Source organism: Zosterops lateralis, assembly GCF_965231275.1.
Source record: "Zosterops lateralis genome assembly, chromosome: 3".
Taxonomy (NCBI): domain Eukaryota; kingdom Metazoa; phylum Chordata; class Aves; order Passeriformes; family Zosteropidae; genus Zosterops; species Zosterops lateralis.
Window position 1 is genome coordinate 6,716,372 of NC_139764.1, and position 17,951 is coordinate 6,734,322.

At 38.6% G+C, this 17,951-nt stretch overlaps 1 protein-coding gene across 1 annotated transcript in view; it reads right to left on the reverse strand.

The window, feature by feature from the left end:
* Positions 1-8,090: 8,090 nt before the first annotated feature.
* ESF1 (ESF1 nucleolar pre-rRNA processing protein homolog) overlaps positions 8,091-17,951 on the reverse strand; it is a 30,708-nt gene continuing 20,847 nt past the window's right edge. Inside the window, exons 10-14 of the mRNA XM_083857876.1 lie at positions 16,752-16,873; positions 15,508-15,598; positions 10,830-10,897; positions 10,031-10,177; positions 8,091-9,882 (exon numbers count right to left, since the gene is read on the reverse strand). Coding sequence (XP_083714002.1) covers positions 9,583-9,882; positions 10,031-10,177; positions 10,830-10,897; positions 15,508-15,598; positions 16,752-16,873 — 728 coding nt within the window. The 3' untranslated portion in view covers positions 8,091-9,582. The remainder of the gene's footprint in view (positions 9,883-10,030; positions 10,178-10,829; positions 10,898-15,507; positions 15,599-16,751; positions 16,874-17,951) is intronic.

Sequence of the window (17,951 nt, forward strand, 5' to 3'; positions counted from 1 at the left end):
GGGCCCCAAGCCCACAGGGCAGGGAGCGGCCGTGGAGGGAGCGGGACGCGGGGCCGGGCAGGGCCCGAGGCTGCCGTGCCCGTGCTCGTTCCCCGGCGGGCTCAGCTCCCACAGCGAGCCCCGGCCCGGGCGGACCGAGGAGCCCCCGGGCCGCCGCCGCCGCCTCCTCCCGCCGCCCGGCCCGTGACGTCACCCGGAGCGCCCCGTGACGTCACCGCGGGAGGCTGCGCGCGGCCGCCTGGTGGCGCTGCCCTCAGGGCCCTCAGCGGGCCGCGCCCGCCAGACCAAAGGTTTTAAAGGGAATTTTGAGAAATTACGTCTCTGCAGCGCTTACTGTTATACATGACCGTAAATTATTGGCTTTCGCATTTATGTATCTGCTTTTGCGCGTTGCTGTTGATCACAAGTGTTTTGATACAGTACAATTTAGAATTCCTTTTAGATGCTCGTTAGGATAATATAATCTATCAGTTTATGTATGCACCAGATAACCTCTATAAATGATAGTGTAGTAAATAGATATCATAAGCCTTGGCGAAATACAAAAATGGAGGCTGTGCAATGTTAAAATGCTCTGATGGAACTAACTCAGAAAATAGTGTAAAATAATTTTGTTGTTTCTCACGTCTCCAAACTGGCCTCTCCAGGTGATAACAGTGACAAAAACCAGAGCACCAGAGAAGGATTTTGTCAGGGAGAGTGAAAAAAGATAGAACCACAAGAAGAAATAAAATATATTGACCTAATCAACAAGATGTTACGCAGACAAGTCAAAGGTTAAAACCAAACAAAAAAAAAAAGTCCCTGAAATGTTAAAAAACTCAAAAATGTTTGAATAATGTATAAACTCATAAATATGTATGTACCCCCAGTAATGTAACAGAATATAGAGAACATTATTTTAAGTTAAATAAGGGTGTATTCTTTGGCCAATCACCAAAAACACCCCAGCGCTGGATATTGTTCTTTTATCCCTTATGAAACTTTTCTAAAACTTCTAGAAAGATTTTCTAAAAAATCTAGAAAGCGAACTTTGTTTTTAACACTAACTATAGGACTTCCTAATAAACACCCATTTCATTCACTAGCCAAAATACATTTTGTAGCAAATAATAACTAGTTACAGGTTGCTTACACTTCTTCCCTTTATCAGAAGTGCCATTTGGTGTTTGTGCTGAACACCATTGTGTATTGTGTATTAATTAGCAGGAACTTGCACTGAACTGGCAAGAACCAAAGAATTGTAGAACCATAGAATGGTTTGGGTTGCATGGAGCCTTTAAAGGACATCTAGTTCAAACCCCCCTGCTGTGCATAGGGACATCTGGAAACTAACTTTTTCACCTCCAAATTTTATTCCATCTCCACCACATCCTAATCGTTCTACATAGGATCTCCCCCAGGAATTCAGAAGGCTTCTTCCTGGCTTGCCTAACAGTCACAGAAACCCTTTCTATGGCTTTTTTTCCCCAATAAAAATGTGCTTCCACTTTTGTATTATTGACTTCTTTTTTCAAAGACCAGCCTTACATTTTTTTAACAATGCAAAATATGTCAGGAACAAATGCGAGTCTTTTTTCAACACCAGTTTTTGGCACACAGAACTATGTGGCTTTTGGAGAGCAGCTTTTGTCTTCCACATTACCAGGTGCTTCCTATTCTGTTGGACAAAACTACAAGGAAATAACATGCAATCCACAAACCCTCAGGAAATCTTTGGCCACCTTTCACAGATTTTAACCTGAGGTCCAAATCCCAGTTGCAACTTGCATTGTTGAAATTTTTTTCCTTTTGTTTTATTTAAAGCGCTTGTAATCCTTGAGAGTGCTGAAGTGAAACAAGGAGATTCCTCGAAGTACATTTTTTTGCTTCTCAGATGGCAATAGGTACATTTGAGCTAGGACAGGCTGATTTGAGGGGAAAGGAGGGTGTTGTGGAAGTGTTGCAATGCATTTGCCTCTGGCTGCAGCCCTTCTTCAATGCACAGCACTGGCCACCACCAAGGCAACTTTGATTTGACCTCGAGAATTCACCTCTCTGCCCTGTGTAAGGTCCTAGGCACCCTCTGCCTCCCATTTTCCCTTTCTGTGTCCAGCTGTTATATCTGTGGTAAGAAGGGAGCACCACAGGTGTCTGACTCTCAGCTCATGTATTTTTATTTGACCTGACTGTCAATTCTCCTTAAAGCTGGCAATAGGTTCGAATTAGGAAGGTAGGGCTGTCATAGTGATAGCCAATATCACAGAGCCCTTCATTCTTTAGGGAGGAAGCTAAAGCCTTGTCAATGTTTGGTCCTATACCATTTTCCAGAACTGGATTACAAATCCAAATGTCTGTTTTCACTTGTTTTTTGATGCCTTTACTTAACTTGTCCTCTGTTGCTGGTGACAGTTTTCAAACAAGCCAAATATTTCTTGGGGGTTTTTTTTCCTATTTTCTTGTCCTTACTCTTCTGTAGATTTGTGTTGCTACTCCAATAAAAAGTGATCTTATTCTATAAATTGTTCCTCAGCATTCAGATTTGAAGTGAAAAGTTTTATTTATTCCTTTTACAAAAATTCAAGGTGCATTTTAAAGCCTGCAGGTTTGTTGGGGTTTTTTTTCTGTTTCTTCTTGACTATTTTGGATTTCTTCTTGCACTTTGTCTTTTGAAGCACACTCTAGTAGTTTTACTTCCTAATATGATAAAGAGCTTATCTGTTCCTTTAATTTATTCTGGGTAAAAGTGGCTATTGAAGTTCTTAGACTTCAGTGAGGTTTCGCAAAAGATGTTCCAGGCAAGAAATACCCGGACCTTTGGTTTGGGAGGTTTCAATGCTTTTGGACACCTGTTAAGGACAAAGGTGCAAAGTAGAACAGAAGACTCACATCCCTTTTCTATCCCTTTTAACCCAGGTGAGAGGACACCCTAAAACGATTAATTAGAGACAACTTTAATGCTTTAATCATGGATTTGTCTGGAAAGTCGCCACGAGGAAAAGAGAAAAAAACCTGAAAAAGGCAAGTACATAGAAATACAGCTCTGTATGAACCACTCCAACTTCAGTTAGGAGCTTTGCAATTCACTTCTACAGTCAACAGAAAAAGAAGCTGAATGCACCAGTAAATACAAACAGGAACTGCTATCTAGATGATGGCATGCAAGAGCAGAATAACAACTGAAGGCTGGAATCAATCCACTCAAACACCACATCATCAATCCCCCTGCAAGACTGGCCGGTCCTGGCAGGTAGCATAAAAAAAAGCCCACAGTCTTCTCCAGGCATGCTTGTTGCTTCCTTTCCACGTGAAGAGGCCCCTTCTTTGACTTCCAGCCAGTAAAATAATGTTTTTTCCAGATAATGAGCTACTTCAGATGAGGGAAATACTCTCTAGCATCCTGGACCTGTCTATTTAGCATTCCACATGCTCCCCGCTGCTCAACGCCCACACGCGATCATTTCCAGCGCTCATTCCATCGCGGCTCAGAAAGCTCTAACTTGGTGTGACTGTGAGCTGTCAGCCAGCTTTTCAGGGGGGCCAAATCATAAGACACGGGACTCTTGAGAAACCCAGCTTCAAAAATGTGCTCCTCACTTGTTGCCAAAATAACCACAAGTAGTAAATCCCTGCAAGGTTTTGTCTTTATTCCTTGAAAAGTGAGTTAAATGTGTACGGGGTATGTACTGGCCGCTGCAGTAGGTAGGACACTCATCTCCCAATGACAGCTACAGGAAATCAGGAAGGCAAGGCTTGCAAAAAAAGTGCTTTTCAGAATCAAGGAACATTTTTCTTCATGCCCACAAAGTATGGTGCAGGTTTAAATATGGCAATTTAAAAATACTTCTTTTGGCAGAACAGGTCAAGTTGGCAACTAATTAATTTCTGAACTAGGAATTACTCTAGGCTTTCTCCAAAGGTTAGATCATCTCATTATTGTTATGAGTTTTGACCTGCCGGGTTGCTCTCTGCAGCTTTCCATGGCTAATGATTTAGTCCAAACTAGAGCTGGTTTATTGCAGTCAGGATATGATAGGATTCCAGTAGCACAGTCTTCACAGCATCCTGCTCTTCAAATTCTGTGGTACTCATCCCATTGCAACAGAGAGACTTCAAGATTCCTAAGTTCACTATAATTTAAGAATAATTAGCAGAATCATTCTCTATAATTATCAGAATCTTTCCCTTACTGGGGAAGTTCTGATCATCAAGATACAAAATGAGGGGAAAAAATATCTGTTCTCATCCCTCAGAGAAGCTCATGAGCTCTATCAGCAAATTCACATTTTGGTGAAGTTGAGATCAAAAATCAGTGCAGGTTTATCTTAGGACAGAATTTGCATTTTTAACCTACATCTTAATACACAACTAAATTCATTAATGTTACCCTTTTTCTGTAATTTGTATCTTCTGTCTTTCAAAAAATGTAAGTCACAGAAAAACAAACCAGTTATTCTGTGACAAAATCATCTTTGTTTACCAAGGCAACTTGCTTTGCTATCAAAGGTGAATTTTGGGCCTCTTAAGAAAAGCAGATAATTTAAGGGATAGATTAATATTCCTTTTAAGTGTGGTCTGCTACACCTGTTTTGATTTCATTACACGAGTGTTGCAGGAGCTGTACGGCCACCACCCTGTGAAGCATTTCTCCTCCTCTGCAGAGGGCATACAAAGCACAGAATCATTCCCTGCTAACACTTGGGATGTTCACTGAAGTGCCCAGTCTCATCTTCTGGATTGAGGTGATCACCCATCCATGAGACAGCTGAGCTTCTGTGGAGCATAAAGGTTGTGGCTTTTATTTCATTAAAATAAATGAAAATTAATACCCTGCTGACAAAGCAGTTATTTTGCAAAGTTGAGCACTTGGACACCAAAATATAGAATAATGAAGACTGCTTCCCTTAACATGGTATTTTCATGTCAAATTAGAGCTTAAAAAAAGCATCTGTTTAGGTAACTGCAACAAATGCCAGAGCTTATTTCACATTTACTCTGCTTGATTTTCTCTCTGCCATGGTTTTGGTTCCTAGGCATTTGTATTTAGTTTCCTTATAGGGAGCTCTAAAATTCACCCAAGAAGAAATATGTGGGGAAAAAACAGTCTATCTTCTGCTTGGTTCAAGAATTGCAGACCTTCTTTCCCCCCTCCAACTGCAAGAACACCCTTAAACTTTTTGCCAACACCAGAGGCATTGCTCATCACTGCACATCTTCTCAGGCTCTCTCCCTGCTGACTCCTCTCAGTCATTACTTCTGCTGAGGAGAAGGACCAACCTGTCCCTAAATTCTCCAAAGGCCAAGGCATCCATTCTTGGGCCAGCTCATGTACCTCCTCCCTCCTTGAGTGCCCAGGCATTAACTTAAGGGGAAAAGCAGACAAGGCAATGAGGAAGGGAAGCAGCTTATCCTTGAGCATTTTGAATTCCACAGAACTGATTTCAGCTCTTAATCAACCTGTAGCAATCACAGCCACCCTAAACCATTCCTTTGCTATTCCCAGTCCTTTTGGTAACATTTTTCGTGGACAACCTGCCAGCCCCTTTGAGCAGTGGTTCAGGCACACATATTGCTGACTGCACTGGGCAGTTTTTCTGCTCACACTTACAATGCCCATCCTTGATCCCACTGACAGAAATCACTACAAACCCCATCTGCCTCAGTTGTCCTTTCCCTCCTTCTTTGTCCCAGAAATACAAAAGGAGGAAGGTCTAAGTGCACTGGGCAGGATTTCAATGCAAAGCCAAGGGATTTGTGCAGTGCCAAGGAGCTCACGGGACTCAGTCCAGGAGCATTTGCCCATGAAATTGTGGCAACCAGCCGTGGGATCGGGTGTCAGTGAGGATGGGAGAGGAGCAAGGTTTGCCAGTGGGCTCACTGGAGGCTACAAGTTATGTTGTTTAAAACTCAGCAGTGTTGCATGGCTGAAATACAGAGCTGGAACAGTCCTGAGTAGGGATTACTCATATGTTAGTGATGAGAGGGATAGAAAGTAGTAATGACCTGAGGTGACATTCATCTAGACTGGGTCCAGAACTAGACAAAAATACTCCCATTTTTAATGGTGTATGTTAAGGACAGAAAACTTCAGAACAGGCCTTTCTGCCACTTTGTCTTGCTTCTTACAGGAATGCAGTAACATAGTCCTCTACATGAAAAGGTCCATTTTTACACTAAGAAACTTACAGTTTTTAAAGTATTCTAGGAATTAATAAAATCACTGTGCCATCTGAAGTACCACTGTTGTTTTTCTTATCACAGCTACAAAACTTGACTAAGGCATTTAACATGATTTAAGATAAATGCAAAGCAAACTACTTACTCTAGTACTTTTAAATATAGATCATAGGTAACATAAGTTCCTAAGACTTTCTTTAGAAAACCCACAGTATTTTGGTTGTTTGCTTTGTTTGCTAAAAAAGTATGTGATGGCACAACTTGCTGTTATTTTTGGATACTATCAAAATATGAAAAGAACAAAGAAGCCAACTTGCTATTAATTGGAAATAATACATTTAATTTTTAGACAGAAGGAATGATTGAAAACATACACGGCTCTTCATCTCTTGTTGTCTGATCTTTCTGAGTTTTTAAATAAATCAAACCCTCTTGTGATTTCCACTTGTAATATTAGAGCTTTAAAGGCCTGGCTTACATTCAGTATGAGCTTTGCTGCTGCCAATTTGGAGACAAATTACTTTATAACAGACCTCCTTAAGTTGCTAGAAAAATTATTTGTCTCACTTTTAACAGTCCCGTTTTTTAATGTGTTATTTTACTTCATTGCCTTCACTTTTGTGGGTTAGTGAAAATGAAAAGTAAAATCTTATTTTAAAGTAGAGAAGTTGGAACTTCTAGATCCTATTTTCATGTTTAAAAGAACAAGATGGTCAAACCCATAATTTCTTTTGTTTACACCAAGGGATATGGATTGCAGGGAATTCTAGATTCTTGCCAGATTTTCAAGATATGCTTTTCTGCTGGAGACACAGAAAGCCTGTCAGATTTTGTTCACATTGAGCTAGAATTGTGGAGATTAGATGATGGGATTTGAGTTACTAATTATCAATTAAAACTTTTTTTTTAAAGGAGAAAAAGAAAAAGGCTTTAGAGCTAATAATTTTATGAACAAAAAAATTCCCATCTAAGATGCATGCTAGGAGAGATCCTGAAGTTCTCCAGTTCTTCCCAACTAAGATGTCTCCTCAGCACTTGGTAACTTGAGAGCAAAACCAACAACAAAAACATCTGATTAGACAAAACGATCATACATTAAGCATTTACAGGAATGAATACATGTTACCATACAGCAAAATAATTATTTCAACCAAAAATTAGAATCACTGTGAAGTCTGCCTTCATCTTTCCACGCATTTTGTCTTGCTATGACATCCAAGTAGAGGCCAAGCTTCCTAATGGGAGAAAGTAGCCAGCATACATCCATGTGAAGACACAACATAACTTATACCATCTAATTTCAATAAGAAGTCCTCACAATTTGTGACTTTTCAATTTCATAACCAGATTTTTCAAATGACTCCTCCAGTAAAGTTCATGTCAAGGACAGAGGCACATAGTAAAACATCCCCTACCTCCGAGTGGGCATCTCTGTATAGGGAAAGAGTTTCAGTTTACCTTTAGACGTTTTAGGAAGTTTAACTAGAAAGTTCTGGGCCCTTCTCACTGTAATTGGCTCGGTGCCAAGATAGGAAAGCCTTTGACAAAGTGACTTTGTCACTGTTCTTCAAATCTTGTACCTCTCCTTATTGGCAGCAAGCCAAATTGTCCCTCCTAAAACATTAAGTATTTAGGAAGGAGCACAAAGTAAGGGGATTTTTTTGTGTCTCTAGCAGGGTATCAGAGGTTTTCTCAGACACCTGTGCACAGCTTTTCTTTTGTATTCTGTAACTTTTTATATTTTTCATTTATTAAACCTTTTACTTTACAAAACACCTCTGAAGAGCAGTCTTGCCAAGATTATTTTAAGCCAATCTGCAAGGGCTGGAGCCTCAGAGACTGATAAGATGGAGCAGAGATCCACCAATTCCACATGTCAATTTCCAAGTATAAAAGCACCAATAACACCAAGTGTTTGGTAGAACTTGGCAGGGTAAGAGGGTTCAAGAGCCAGTGCAGCTTGTTGTTGCCTTTCATTTTCCAGCAAATTTGTTTTCCATACAAATTACTAAACAAAGTTATGGGAGAGTCTCTAGGGGTCCAATATTAAAACAAAGTAACTCTGAAAATGTTCAAATGTTTATGAAGAGTAATTACATTTCAAACACTCAAGGTCTTTGCAAGTATTCCACAGGCAATGTACTCTTTAAAAATCCATCTCCATCTGTATTTGTGTATTATGTTCCTTAATACCTCTGGCTGTTTTGGTCACTCTACAGCCTCCCATGTGCTAATCCAGCTCTCTTAACTCCTTTAAACACTGAGAAAAATTTACTTGATATGAACACTGGCTTTGATTATCTATAGCTTCAACCACTGTTTTCATAGAAGTCTTTTAGATTAGTAGAACATCTTAGAAATTAAAAATTACATCTTTAAAATGGAAAATTCCCTCTCAGCCCCTTGCTTCTGAAGTTTTCAGTCGTTCTTGTAATGCCATGTTGTTTTCCATTAGATCTGATACAGCAAACATTTTAAAAAATCCTAACACCCCAACCCACACCAAACCTTAAAACACATCAGTGGCCACATTCCAGGGAAGAGGGATCATTTTCTATTTACTGTATCTTCCCTGCTCCTTTGATACTTTCACCACCAACACTAACAGGGCCAAACAACATGGTTTCTAAAATTGTATCATCTATATCTCCCTTTGATTATTTCCTTTCCCCCTCCCCCCATGTCTTTTTTAACACTTGCAATGCTGGAAGACTTTGTGTAAGTATCATATTCATGGAAATGTAGTAACGCAATAGCAAGAAGTTTATTTTGATATAATTTCATTTAGGCGTGGAAGAAAAAAAACACAGCTAGTACCCAAAATCCTTTTGGGCCAATTAAAAACTACTTATTTCCAAAGTATGTTAATGAAACACTTTTAAATGGCAATATTCCCACTAATTAATTCTATTCCCTTCAAGTATTTAAAGGAGAAATTCATAAAGCATTTATGCATTCTTTTAAAAATCTACAAAAAACTTGTATAGAAAATTCCTTCCATTTGTAGTTACATTATTACCTTTTTTATCAAGACAGGTATGTTTTACATATTTCTGTGGAATTAAAAACTTTAAAACCACCTAGTCTCAGCAATAAACCTCTGTTTATTAAAAGAACTGTTTTTATTATTTATAAATAAGCCCATAATTATGATTTTTATAACCATCTTCAGCACTTCTGTTATTTTTAAGAGATGACATGATACAAAAGAAACCACTCCAAAACCATCATTTCCTTACATATGTGCAAAACAGTATTTGTTGTGGGAGCAATTATTACTCTGAACACTTCAAAATTCTCCAACATAGCTAAATGACTTTTCAGGACATTTTAGGTGGACAGGAATTAGAGCAGGCTGCAGTAACTTTAACCAATGTCTCCAGTTAGAAGGGCTGGGAATAAAGTCTGAGCAAGAACAAAGTTCAGTTATTTGATTTTCTGCTTTTTCCGTGCCTGAAACTCTTGGGTTTTATTTTTGACAGACTTTATTAGCATGGATAGGGCAGGATCTATGGCTTTCTTGGCAACCCCTCCTTTCTTGGCCATTTTGTTCTCCAGGCCCTTGTTTGCCTCCTTAAGATCTTGCTCCTTTTCTTCTCTTCGGCGAGCTTTCTCTTCCAGGATCTTTTCTACTGCTTTCGTCTTCTTGAAATTTGGATCTGAAGGATCCAAATTAAACAGAGGAGAAGTAAACATGGCTTGGAATCTTGTATCAGCAACATTTACCTGAAGGGAGAAAAGAAGCATTTATTTTAAGTAAACTTTTCCCATGACAGGAAAGCTTTTTTTTAGCCCAATAAAACATGAGCTGCTTCAGAAGTCATAGTTCATGAGATTCCTGCTCCAGTCACAAAGTCAGGGAGTACACAATTACCTGGAAGTCATCTTCTAGCAATTCTTTCTTTTTCATAAGAAGCTTCTTTTTCTTCTTGCTCAAGTTCTGTTGTTCTACAATTTTTTTATAATTAAAATGTTTTCTGGTGTCATCCTCATCATCCATCATCAGTAGGGCCATTTCAGCCTGTTAAAAAAGAAGAAAGTCCATGTAAACAATAAAAGTTTTCTATGAAAAAAAATCAGCATCTCGTTAATAAAGCCTGTATGATTTTACATTTATTTAAATAAGTTGGAATAAGGTCATCAGGGCAGCATTATTTCTTCCATTATTTTAACACTCTGAGGTGTAGTATTAGAACAAATTGATTTCCTTCTTATTAGCTATAAAATAAATGCAAATATCCACATTCAATTTTCAAACACAGTAACAATCTATCTGAAAAAATGTACACTACAGTTTAAAAATAACTAACGGACACAATACTGATATTCATGTAGCAAAATAAAAACTAACATATCTGGATTTAAGTAATTTCTTTAGTTAACTTGTTCTGAGAAGGAATGAAAAGAAAACACAAAATAGCAAATAACTCAATCTTCAAGGACAAAAATATATAGGACAAGGTTTAAACTTGCAAATGTTTCATACAATACTGATGTTAAAAAAAATAAAAACTTGGCACTGCCCAACACACAAACTTCTTGGTAATTTTTGTTCCAAAATCTCTCACTATTAAAATTATAGAGTTTTATTCTACTGCCATAGAATAAAATTCACAAACACATACCAAATACTTGCAGAATTCATGCAATGCAACATTTTTACATCACTTTACCTTCTGTTTTTCAACTTCATCTTCATCTTCTGAGGCACTTTCTACTGATTCTGGCTTCTTCTTTACACCTAAGTGCAAATACAGTTTATGAACACATTTATCCAAGCTTATGCATGAGGGCATAATTTATCTATAGCTAAAATTTCCAAGTACATCTCATTTTCTTGCAGTCAGTATCTAAATGTACAGGAAAAAGACTGTGAAGTTAAGAAAAATGAAGACTTAAAGCAATAAAAATCCACTGAATAGTTCAGTTTAAGGAGGCAGCAACATTCAAACGACATAAATAAGTCACAACCATGGTTTTACTGTATTTTTTATAGAGCAGCAGCGAGAAGTATCACAATATTGCAGGCAAACCCACGACATCACAGCACTCCCAGGGTGTTTTCTAGTGGAAATTAAATGATGATTGACTCTGCTGAGGCTGAATGTTGTCCTGAGGAAGCTCCCCTACTCCCTCAGCCTTCAGATACACAGTGCTGATTAGACAGACGTAATGAACATCAGACACTAGTCAAACCTAACTCCTAATGAAAACAGACCTGTTTATAAATCCTACTAAATCAAATTATTCTCTTTGGAATGCCTGTAGATCTTGATCAAGAGGAAGCAGGAAAAGCAGAAGGTTTCCTGACCTGAACCACACACTTTGACCTTTGAGCTCGGAATGACATTCCCAGGCAATTTACTGCAGCCCACTGGGGGCACTCTGAAGGAAGAGATTTGGCTTCATTTTGTTAAGACAGGTTTGTGCTCAGACTAGAAACACAGACATGCCAGACACATGTCAAGTTATATCACTAAGGATACTCTGGAAGAGGATGTATTTCTTGATGAAGGCTTTTTTTCTGCCTGGACTGTTCCCTTGATTATTTCTACATGGATTCCAAACTGGAAATGGATTTCCAGAAGAAACAAACCACCAAAATGAAAAAATAAACTATCCTGATGCACAGTGACATCAGGTCAAAAACTAAACTATTGCTTTAGTAGTTCCAGAATATGTGCAGGAAAATCAGATTCAGATATGATATTGTTACCTAAACTACACAATTTAAGTTAATGTGTAGAAGGGAGAAATAAATGTCTTCTGCAGGACTTCAACAACTATGGAATCTTTTCTGTCTTTCAGAAGTGGCTAATCTACAGAAAAGAAGCACAGAGATACAACTGGAGACAATTACATGAGAAGTCAGATCAGTAAATTTCTTTTCTTTCCACACATTTCCCAAAGGAGAGTCATTCAAGTCACCATCCCTTCTCTTTCACTCTATGGGGAATCACAGAAGTGATCCTTATGCCTTCAGAGATTTCTGAGGCTGCAGATGGGGCTGAGCAAGGTGTTGGTATCAAACTGAGTTCTTCTCCATGAAAGTAAATAAATTAGTAAACACTTTCTTTCTTACCTTGACACTACGCAGCTAATAAAACCAGCTTGGGACCTAAAATCACCCTTGGGACTCAAAGATTTGTGACATACTGAAAATGGTTCTGCTTGAAAATTCACAAATGCTTAATTTTCTGTATTTCTAACATATTCCTGCCAGATTCCTTCTTCCCACATCCATTCTGCTGGCCCCACCACACACACTTGTTGCACACTTATGGCAAACTGATTGCAAACCCTCAGATTTTCCCTAGCACTTCATCCCCACTGCCACCTTTTAATCAGATTTGTCACACTTACAGCAGAAGATGCTTCAGAACTAATTGGTAGCTGCCACGAGCCAGTATAAAAAGCATCCAGTTGCTGCTGCAATCCCCACTCAAGCTGCCATTTGACTCTTTCTCAGCTCAAGAATTTTGCCTGAACTTTAACTTTGTGCATCAACAACTTTCCAGCTGACAGTAAGAGCTTACCAGAACTTTGAGACTTCAGGCACAGAAACTCCAAATCAAAAACTCCTCTCACAAGACCTCTGCCTTAGTTAGAAACTTGAGTCTGTCTCAAAAACCTTGCAAGGACACACAATAAATTAATCTTTTAATCTACTTTATCTTTCAAATACAGGTTCTACAACTATACTCTGATTTTGTTGTTAAGCTCTAGGTCCTTGCACTTGTTCTGCTCCCTTCTGGCTTTAAAAAGTCATCAATTCCTACATACATCATAAATTAGATCATGAGAAGGCATCTAATGGTTTGGAACTAACAGGAGTTACAATAAAGTGTGAAGAATTCCTCAAAGGTTCAACAAATTATATTTAATAGTTTAATGTGTTCTGAACCTGTTCAGTGATCTCCAAAAGCAGGACCTTGCTCTCATGTTAATAAGCAATTACACTATTTAGCTATTAATTTTTCAACAGTTTAGGCTACAAGAGTCATTCTGTCTCCCTCTTCTAAGACCCCGCAGAAGCTGATGCAGTAACAGTGAAACTGGCCAAGCCAAATCCAAGTTTCCAAGGTTTTGTTAAACAGTATAGGCATCAGTGTAAAATGAAAGTGACTTTTTTTTTTTCCTTGACAATATGAAACTAGAGTCAAGCTTCTAGAATGCATCATGAAGGCTCATGTATCTGCAGCATCCAACATTTTAGCCTGTGGTACTATTAAAAAATCACACGAAAACTGTGCAAAGCAAGTACTACCACGAACCCCACAGTAACACAAAGAGTTTGTTCTGCCTTGCTTCTCCCAAGTGTAAGAATCACTGCCTGCTTATCAGGAACAGTTATCAGGAACAAAGACATACCTGAGGAACATATGCTTTAGTAGACTTCCCATAAATTTCACTTTTCCTTTCACAGCACTCAGAGTTTTTAGGCCCCTGGTCTAGCAGCTCCTTCCACTCTTGCTTCCCTTCTATTGCCTCATCTTGACAGAAACCAAGCTACACAAGACCCACGCATGTTACAGGCAACAAATGAATGCACTTACTGCATCCTCAGTTTCTGCACTGGTCCACATGAGTCTGCAAATAAACCCTGTCATATGCCTCTTCAGCATAATCTAAAATAATCTGACAGTCAATTTAAGGGTGAAATTTCAATCTTCCAGGGGAATTTTGGAAGGCTGGTGAAAAATAATGGTCATTTAAGTTGCCTGTACCCTAAATACAAAGTTGGCAGAATTACAGCCAAGTTCAAAGATGACTGTAATCCATTTTCCCTCACTATATAAGCTGTGCTTAAAAGCAACCCCAAGTATGAGACAGAGGCTGTTCTGGGTAAACTTGTGAAAGCCAAAGTTGTGCTGTGTAATTACCATTAAAATGTAAACTGGCTTACAGCCAGGCACTGAACTGTCCCCTTTAGAACTTCTCCAGGGCTAACCACGTTCTGGTTTTCTCCCGTATCTCAGCAATTATCAGCAATCTTGAAGACAAAAAGCTTCACTTTCTTAACCTTTACGTGTATTTAACCACCCTCAAAGACTCCACAAACATTAAAGACTATTCTCCACGTTATGGACAAGCATAAGCTCATTCTCTACTGAGCCCCTTTAGGACACAACTTCTTACATAATGCAGAAGAAATCATTTTTTTCAGAGATTTCACAGAGAACAGCACACGTCACATGAGAGGACCTGGGCACATCTTGCTATTAAAGAAGAATTAAACAATTTGGTGGAGGGAATGGTTATCTTTACAACGAGTTACTTCAGCCTACACACGAGCCATGTAGAAAGCAGGGCAGAAAACAGCACTGCATGACACTTTGGACTCTGGTGGTTTTTTCTAAAACATGGACAGGACTCACTCTACTGTTCTGTATCTCAGATTATTAAGCACAAAATCATCCAGATTTTGGGGTTTAGTTATTTATTTTATCCTAGGATACGTTTTAACATTCAGGACAGAAGCCTGTGTTGGCAAGTATAAAATTAGAAGTAACTTACCCTTTTTAAATGGAACTTGGATCTGCATTTCTGTGCTCAAAAAACTCCCAACCAAACAACAGACTGGCAATATTAGTAAATCTGTTGCTATCTTCTTTATGCTTGTTTTCTTCTTTTGTTTTTATGTCACTTTTCTTCTTTTAATATACAATAATATGAGCCACCCTTAGGATCTGGTTCCCAGAAATATGGAACAACAGAAACTTACCTTTATTGATTTTACTCAGCAAAATCACTTAAAACAATTTTGCTGTTACCATGGCAAAAGCTAATTTAAACATCAGAATAAAAAGCTTGTAAAAAGGTAACCTAGAAATCTAAACTGGGCAAGTTATTTCCTAAAATACTACATTTCACTATTGGGGTTTCTAAGCAGCCAAGAGTACTCCAGTGAAAACTTGTATCAGACTAACAGAAAAGTGATTTCTTCTCCAAGACAACTTGGTTTATGATGCAAAAACATTTGATGTTTGTGTAATTGACCCAAGCTTCAAAGGGACCCATATATATATGGCTGTTCCCATATAAAAAACACTTCAAAAGCAATGGAGTTCTTTTCTCTGGAATACTTAGGGGAGTAGCTTGTTTTTAACAGCCATCCCCAGAAACTGGATAAAAAATGGTCTCTGGTGAAAGCCAAGAGAATATTCCCTACCATTCCATCTATCACAATATCCATAATTTTATAGGAACAGCAATTTTAGGCAAATGCCACCTACTTCATTTAATTCTGAACATTCTGTCTCTGTGTTTAGACCAGCCTTACTTTGTTTTGAAAACTCAGTATTTAACAAAAGGACAGATTTACTCTAGACGTTGCCTGCCTTGACTGACCTGTTTTCTCAAATTCTTCAGCAAAATAGGGGTCATTGAGATCAACATCAGGTGGAAGTTCATCTTCACTCTCTTCTCTCTCAGCAGCAGCCTGTAACAAAGCACGATCATTATTTCAATCAACATGTAACTACTGTTTAAGTTGCACTGGAATGAGATGCTCTGTTAGTAGCTATGATGATGAAAACTGAAATACTGTACATGGAACATTAAAAAACCAGAGCACACTAATAATTGATAATAAAGACAAATCAACAATTTCAACCTCCTTTCATATATTTTGATTAGGCAGATCCCCAAACTGTGATGCATCAGACAACCACTCCACCAAACTACAGGATCAGCACTGTTATGTCCTTACTCCTGTTCCACAAAAGCTATGTTGGGGACAAACTTGAATAAGGAAGCTCATTCTGTGCTGCAATTTGAAAAAGCAGGAGTTTAGATTTAAAAGAACAAATTTTCTTACTGGTAGTAGTGTGTCATAAACCTTGCTCCTTAATTTATCAAACTGGACAAGAATGTGATGCTACACAAAGTTGCTCTGTTGCACAACACTGCTGCTTACTCCATTTTGAGCTCTTACCAGCTTAAAGAAGTTACTCACCAAGTGCCTGTTACAATTAACTGACATGCAGAGAGTAACTCAAGGTGTAGAGTTTACTCTTAGGAGTGTAATTCAGCAGTGTGAATTACACTGGGAATAATTTAAGACTTTGAAGAACCTAAATTCTGCATGCCACGTGCCTTTTTTTTTTTTTTTCCCTCTTGCAATTTGAAATTTGCATAGTTCTTTGCAGCTATTAATTCTTTGCCATTACAGCTTTGGGAGACAAGTCTGTATTATTTTAGCCCCAAAATTTCCAAACCTACAATTATCATTGTCATAACAACTTTGAATTGATATGCACACAGCAGCAAAAAAACTGCTTCTAATGCATTAAAAATGCAAATTAAAGCTAATTATTATTATTATGACTAATTTATCTTTACAGCAGCACAAGTAGATAACAGATGTTTTGTGTAAGCATATGTATGGTCAGCAGTATGCTGAGTATCCTTTTGCTCTGTAGGTTTGGTGAAATACTGTCAGTACTTCCACATGAGTGACTACTGCATATTCTAACCTTAAAACAGCCCTGGCAGCTGGACAATTTATTTTGTTTATCTGAAAAAAAATTAACAACAAATTAAGAAAACAAAGAAACAACAACTCCCCCTCAAACGGCCAATGTAAACATTACCTTTCTCTTTTTCTTAAGAAGTCTTTTTTCTTTCTTCTTCTCTAGATATTTTTGCCATGGAGTCAGGTTATCCTTTCCTTCCAACCTGTTTTTCACCATTTCTTCAGCACTTTCTTTGAGACCTAGAAAAAAAGCCATAGTAAATTTAAAAAATGTGATGAATCTGAATCTTTTTAATCAACTGCTTTCTCCTTTGTAAAAAAACAATCTAGCTTTTCCTTAACAAGTCTGTGGAAACAGCATAAATATTGCTTAAAACCCCATCTTTATAAAGAATATTGCTTTACAGGGTGTGTTTTTCCAAATAAAACATTCCTTCAGCAAAAACTGTGCAAGAGTCAGAAGAAGAGTTTGCTATGTGGTATCTGATTCCCAACACTCCTGCTGCTCCTCAGAAAGGTCTCTTCTCCAGACATTCAACTGTGCAGTCTGCAGATGCCAGAATGAGTAACACTGATGCCTTGGGAAGGCTGACCTGAAACAGAGACTGGACAAAGCCAGAGAATAAAGTAGGGATTTACTGAAAGGCCTCCAGGATACACCTTGGGCAGGACAGGGCCTGACCAGGGCTACACCCAGGGTGGACTAAAAATGGTCACAAAATGGACAAACAGCCACGTGGTCTCACACTTTTATAAGTTTTGGTCCCTTTGCGTATTGGGGTTTAATTGTCCAATTCCAGCTTCAGGTTGTGAGGTCCCATCCTCCTTGCTCCTCCTTTCAGCCCACCCTTGTTTGTGCTTTTGGGCCTGAAAGTTGTCCTTGGTGTCCAGCAGAAAAAGGATTTGTTTTGTCTCCCTACTCTGTGAAGAGAGCTGACCGGCACTTAATATGAGGCTCAGAACTGCACCCCTGGGGAGCACAGAGTGCTAAAACTTAAGGCATCAACACAATAAAACCAACAGACATACACAGAGCCCTTATGTTTAATCTACCACACTATCAGTAATTAAGATTCTGAATTAATTTAGATTCTGAATTGCTGAAGCTTTGCCTCTGTGACAATACTCTGACAACGCTGCAGGATCTCTGCTGACCACTTGTATTTTTCCTTCTAGAAAAGTAAACCCCACGCAAGTGCAACATGTCTGGCTCTTATTAATTCTGGCCTAACAGGACCAGACGGTTAAGTCTGAATGAGTGAATTAGGTTTACATTGAATTCTGTAATTTAGGACAGACATCCACTGTTTCTATGCCC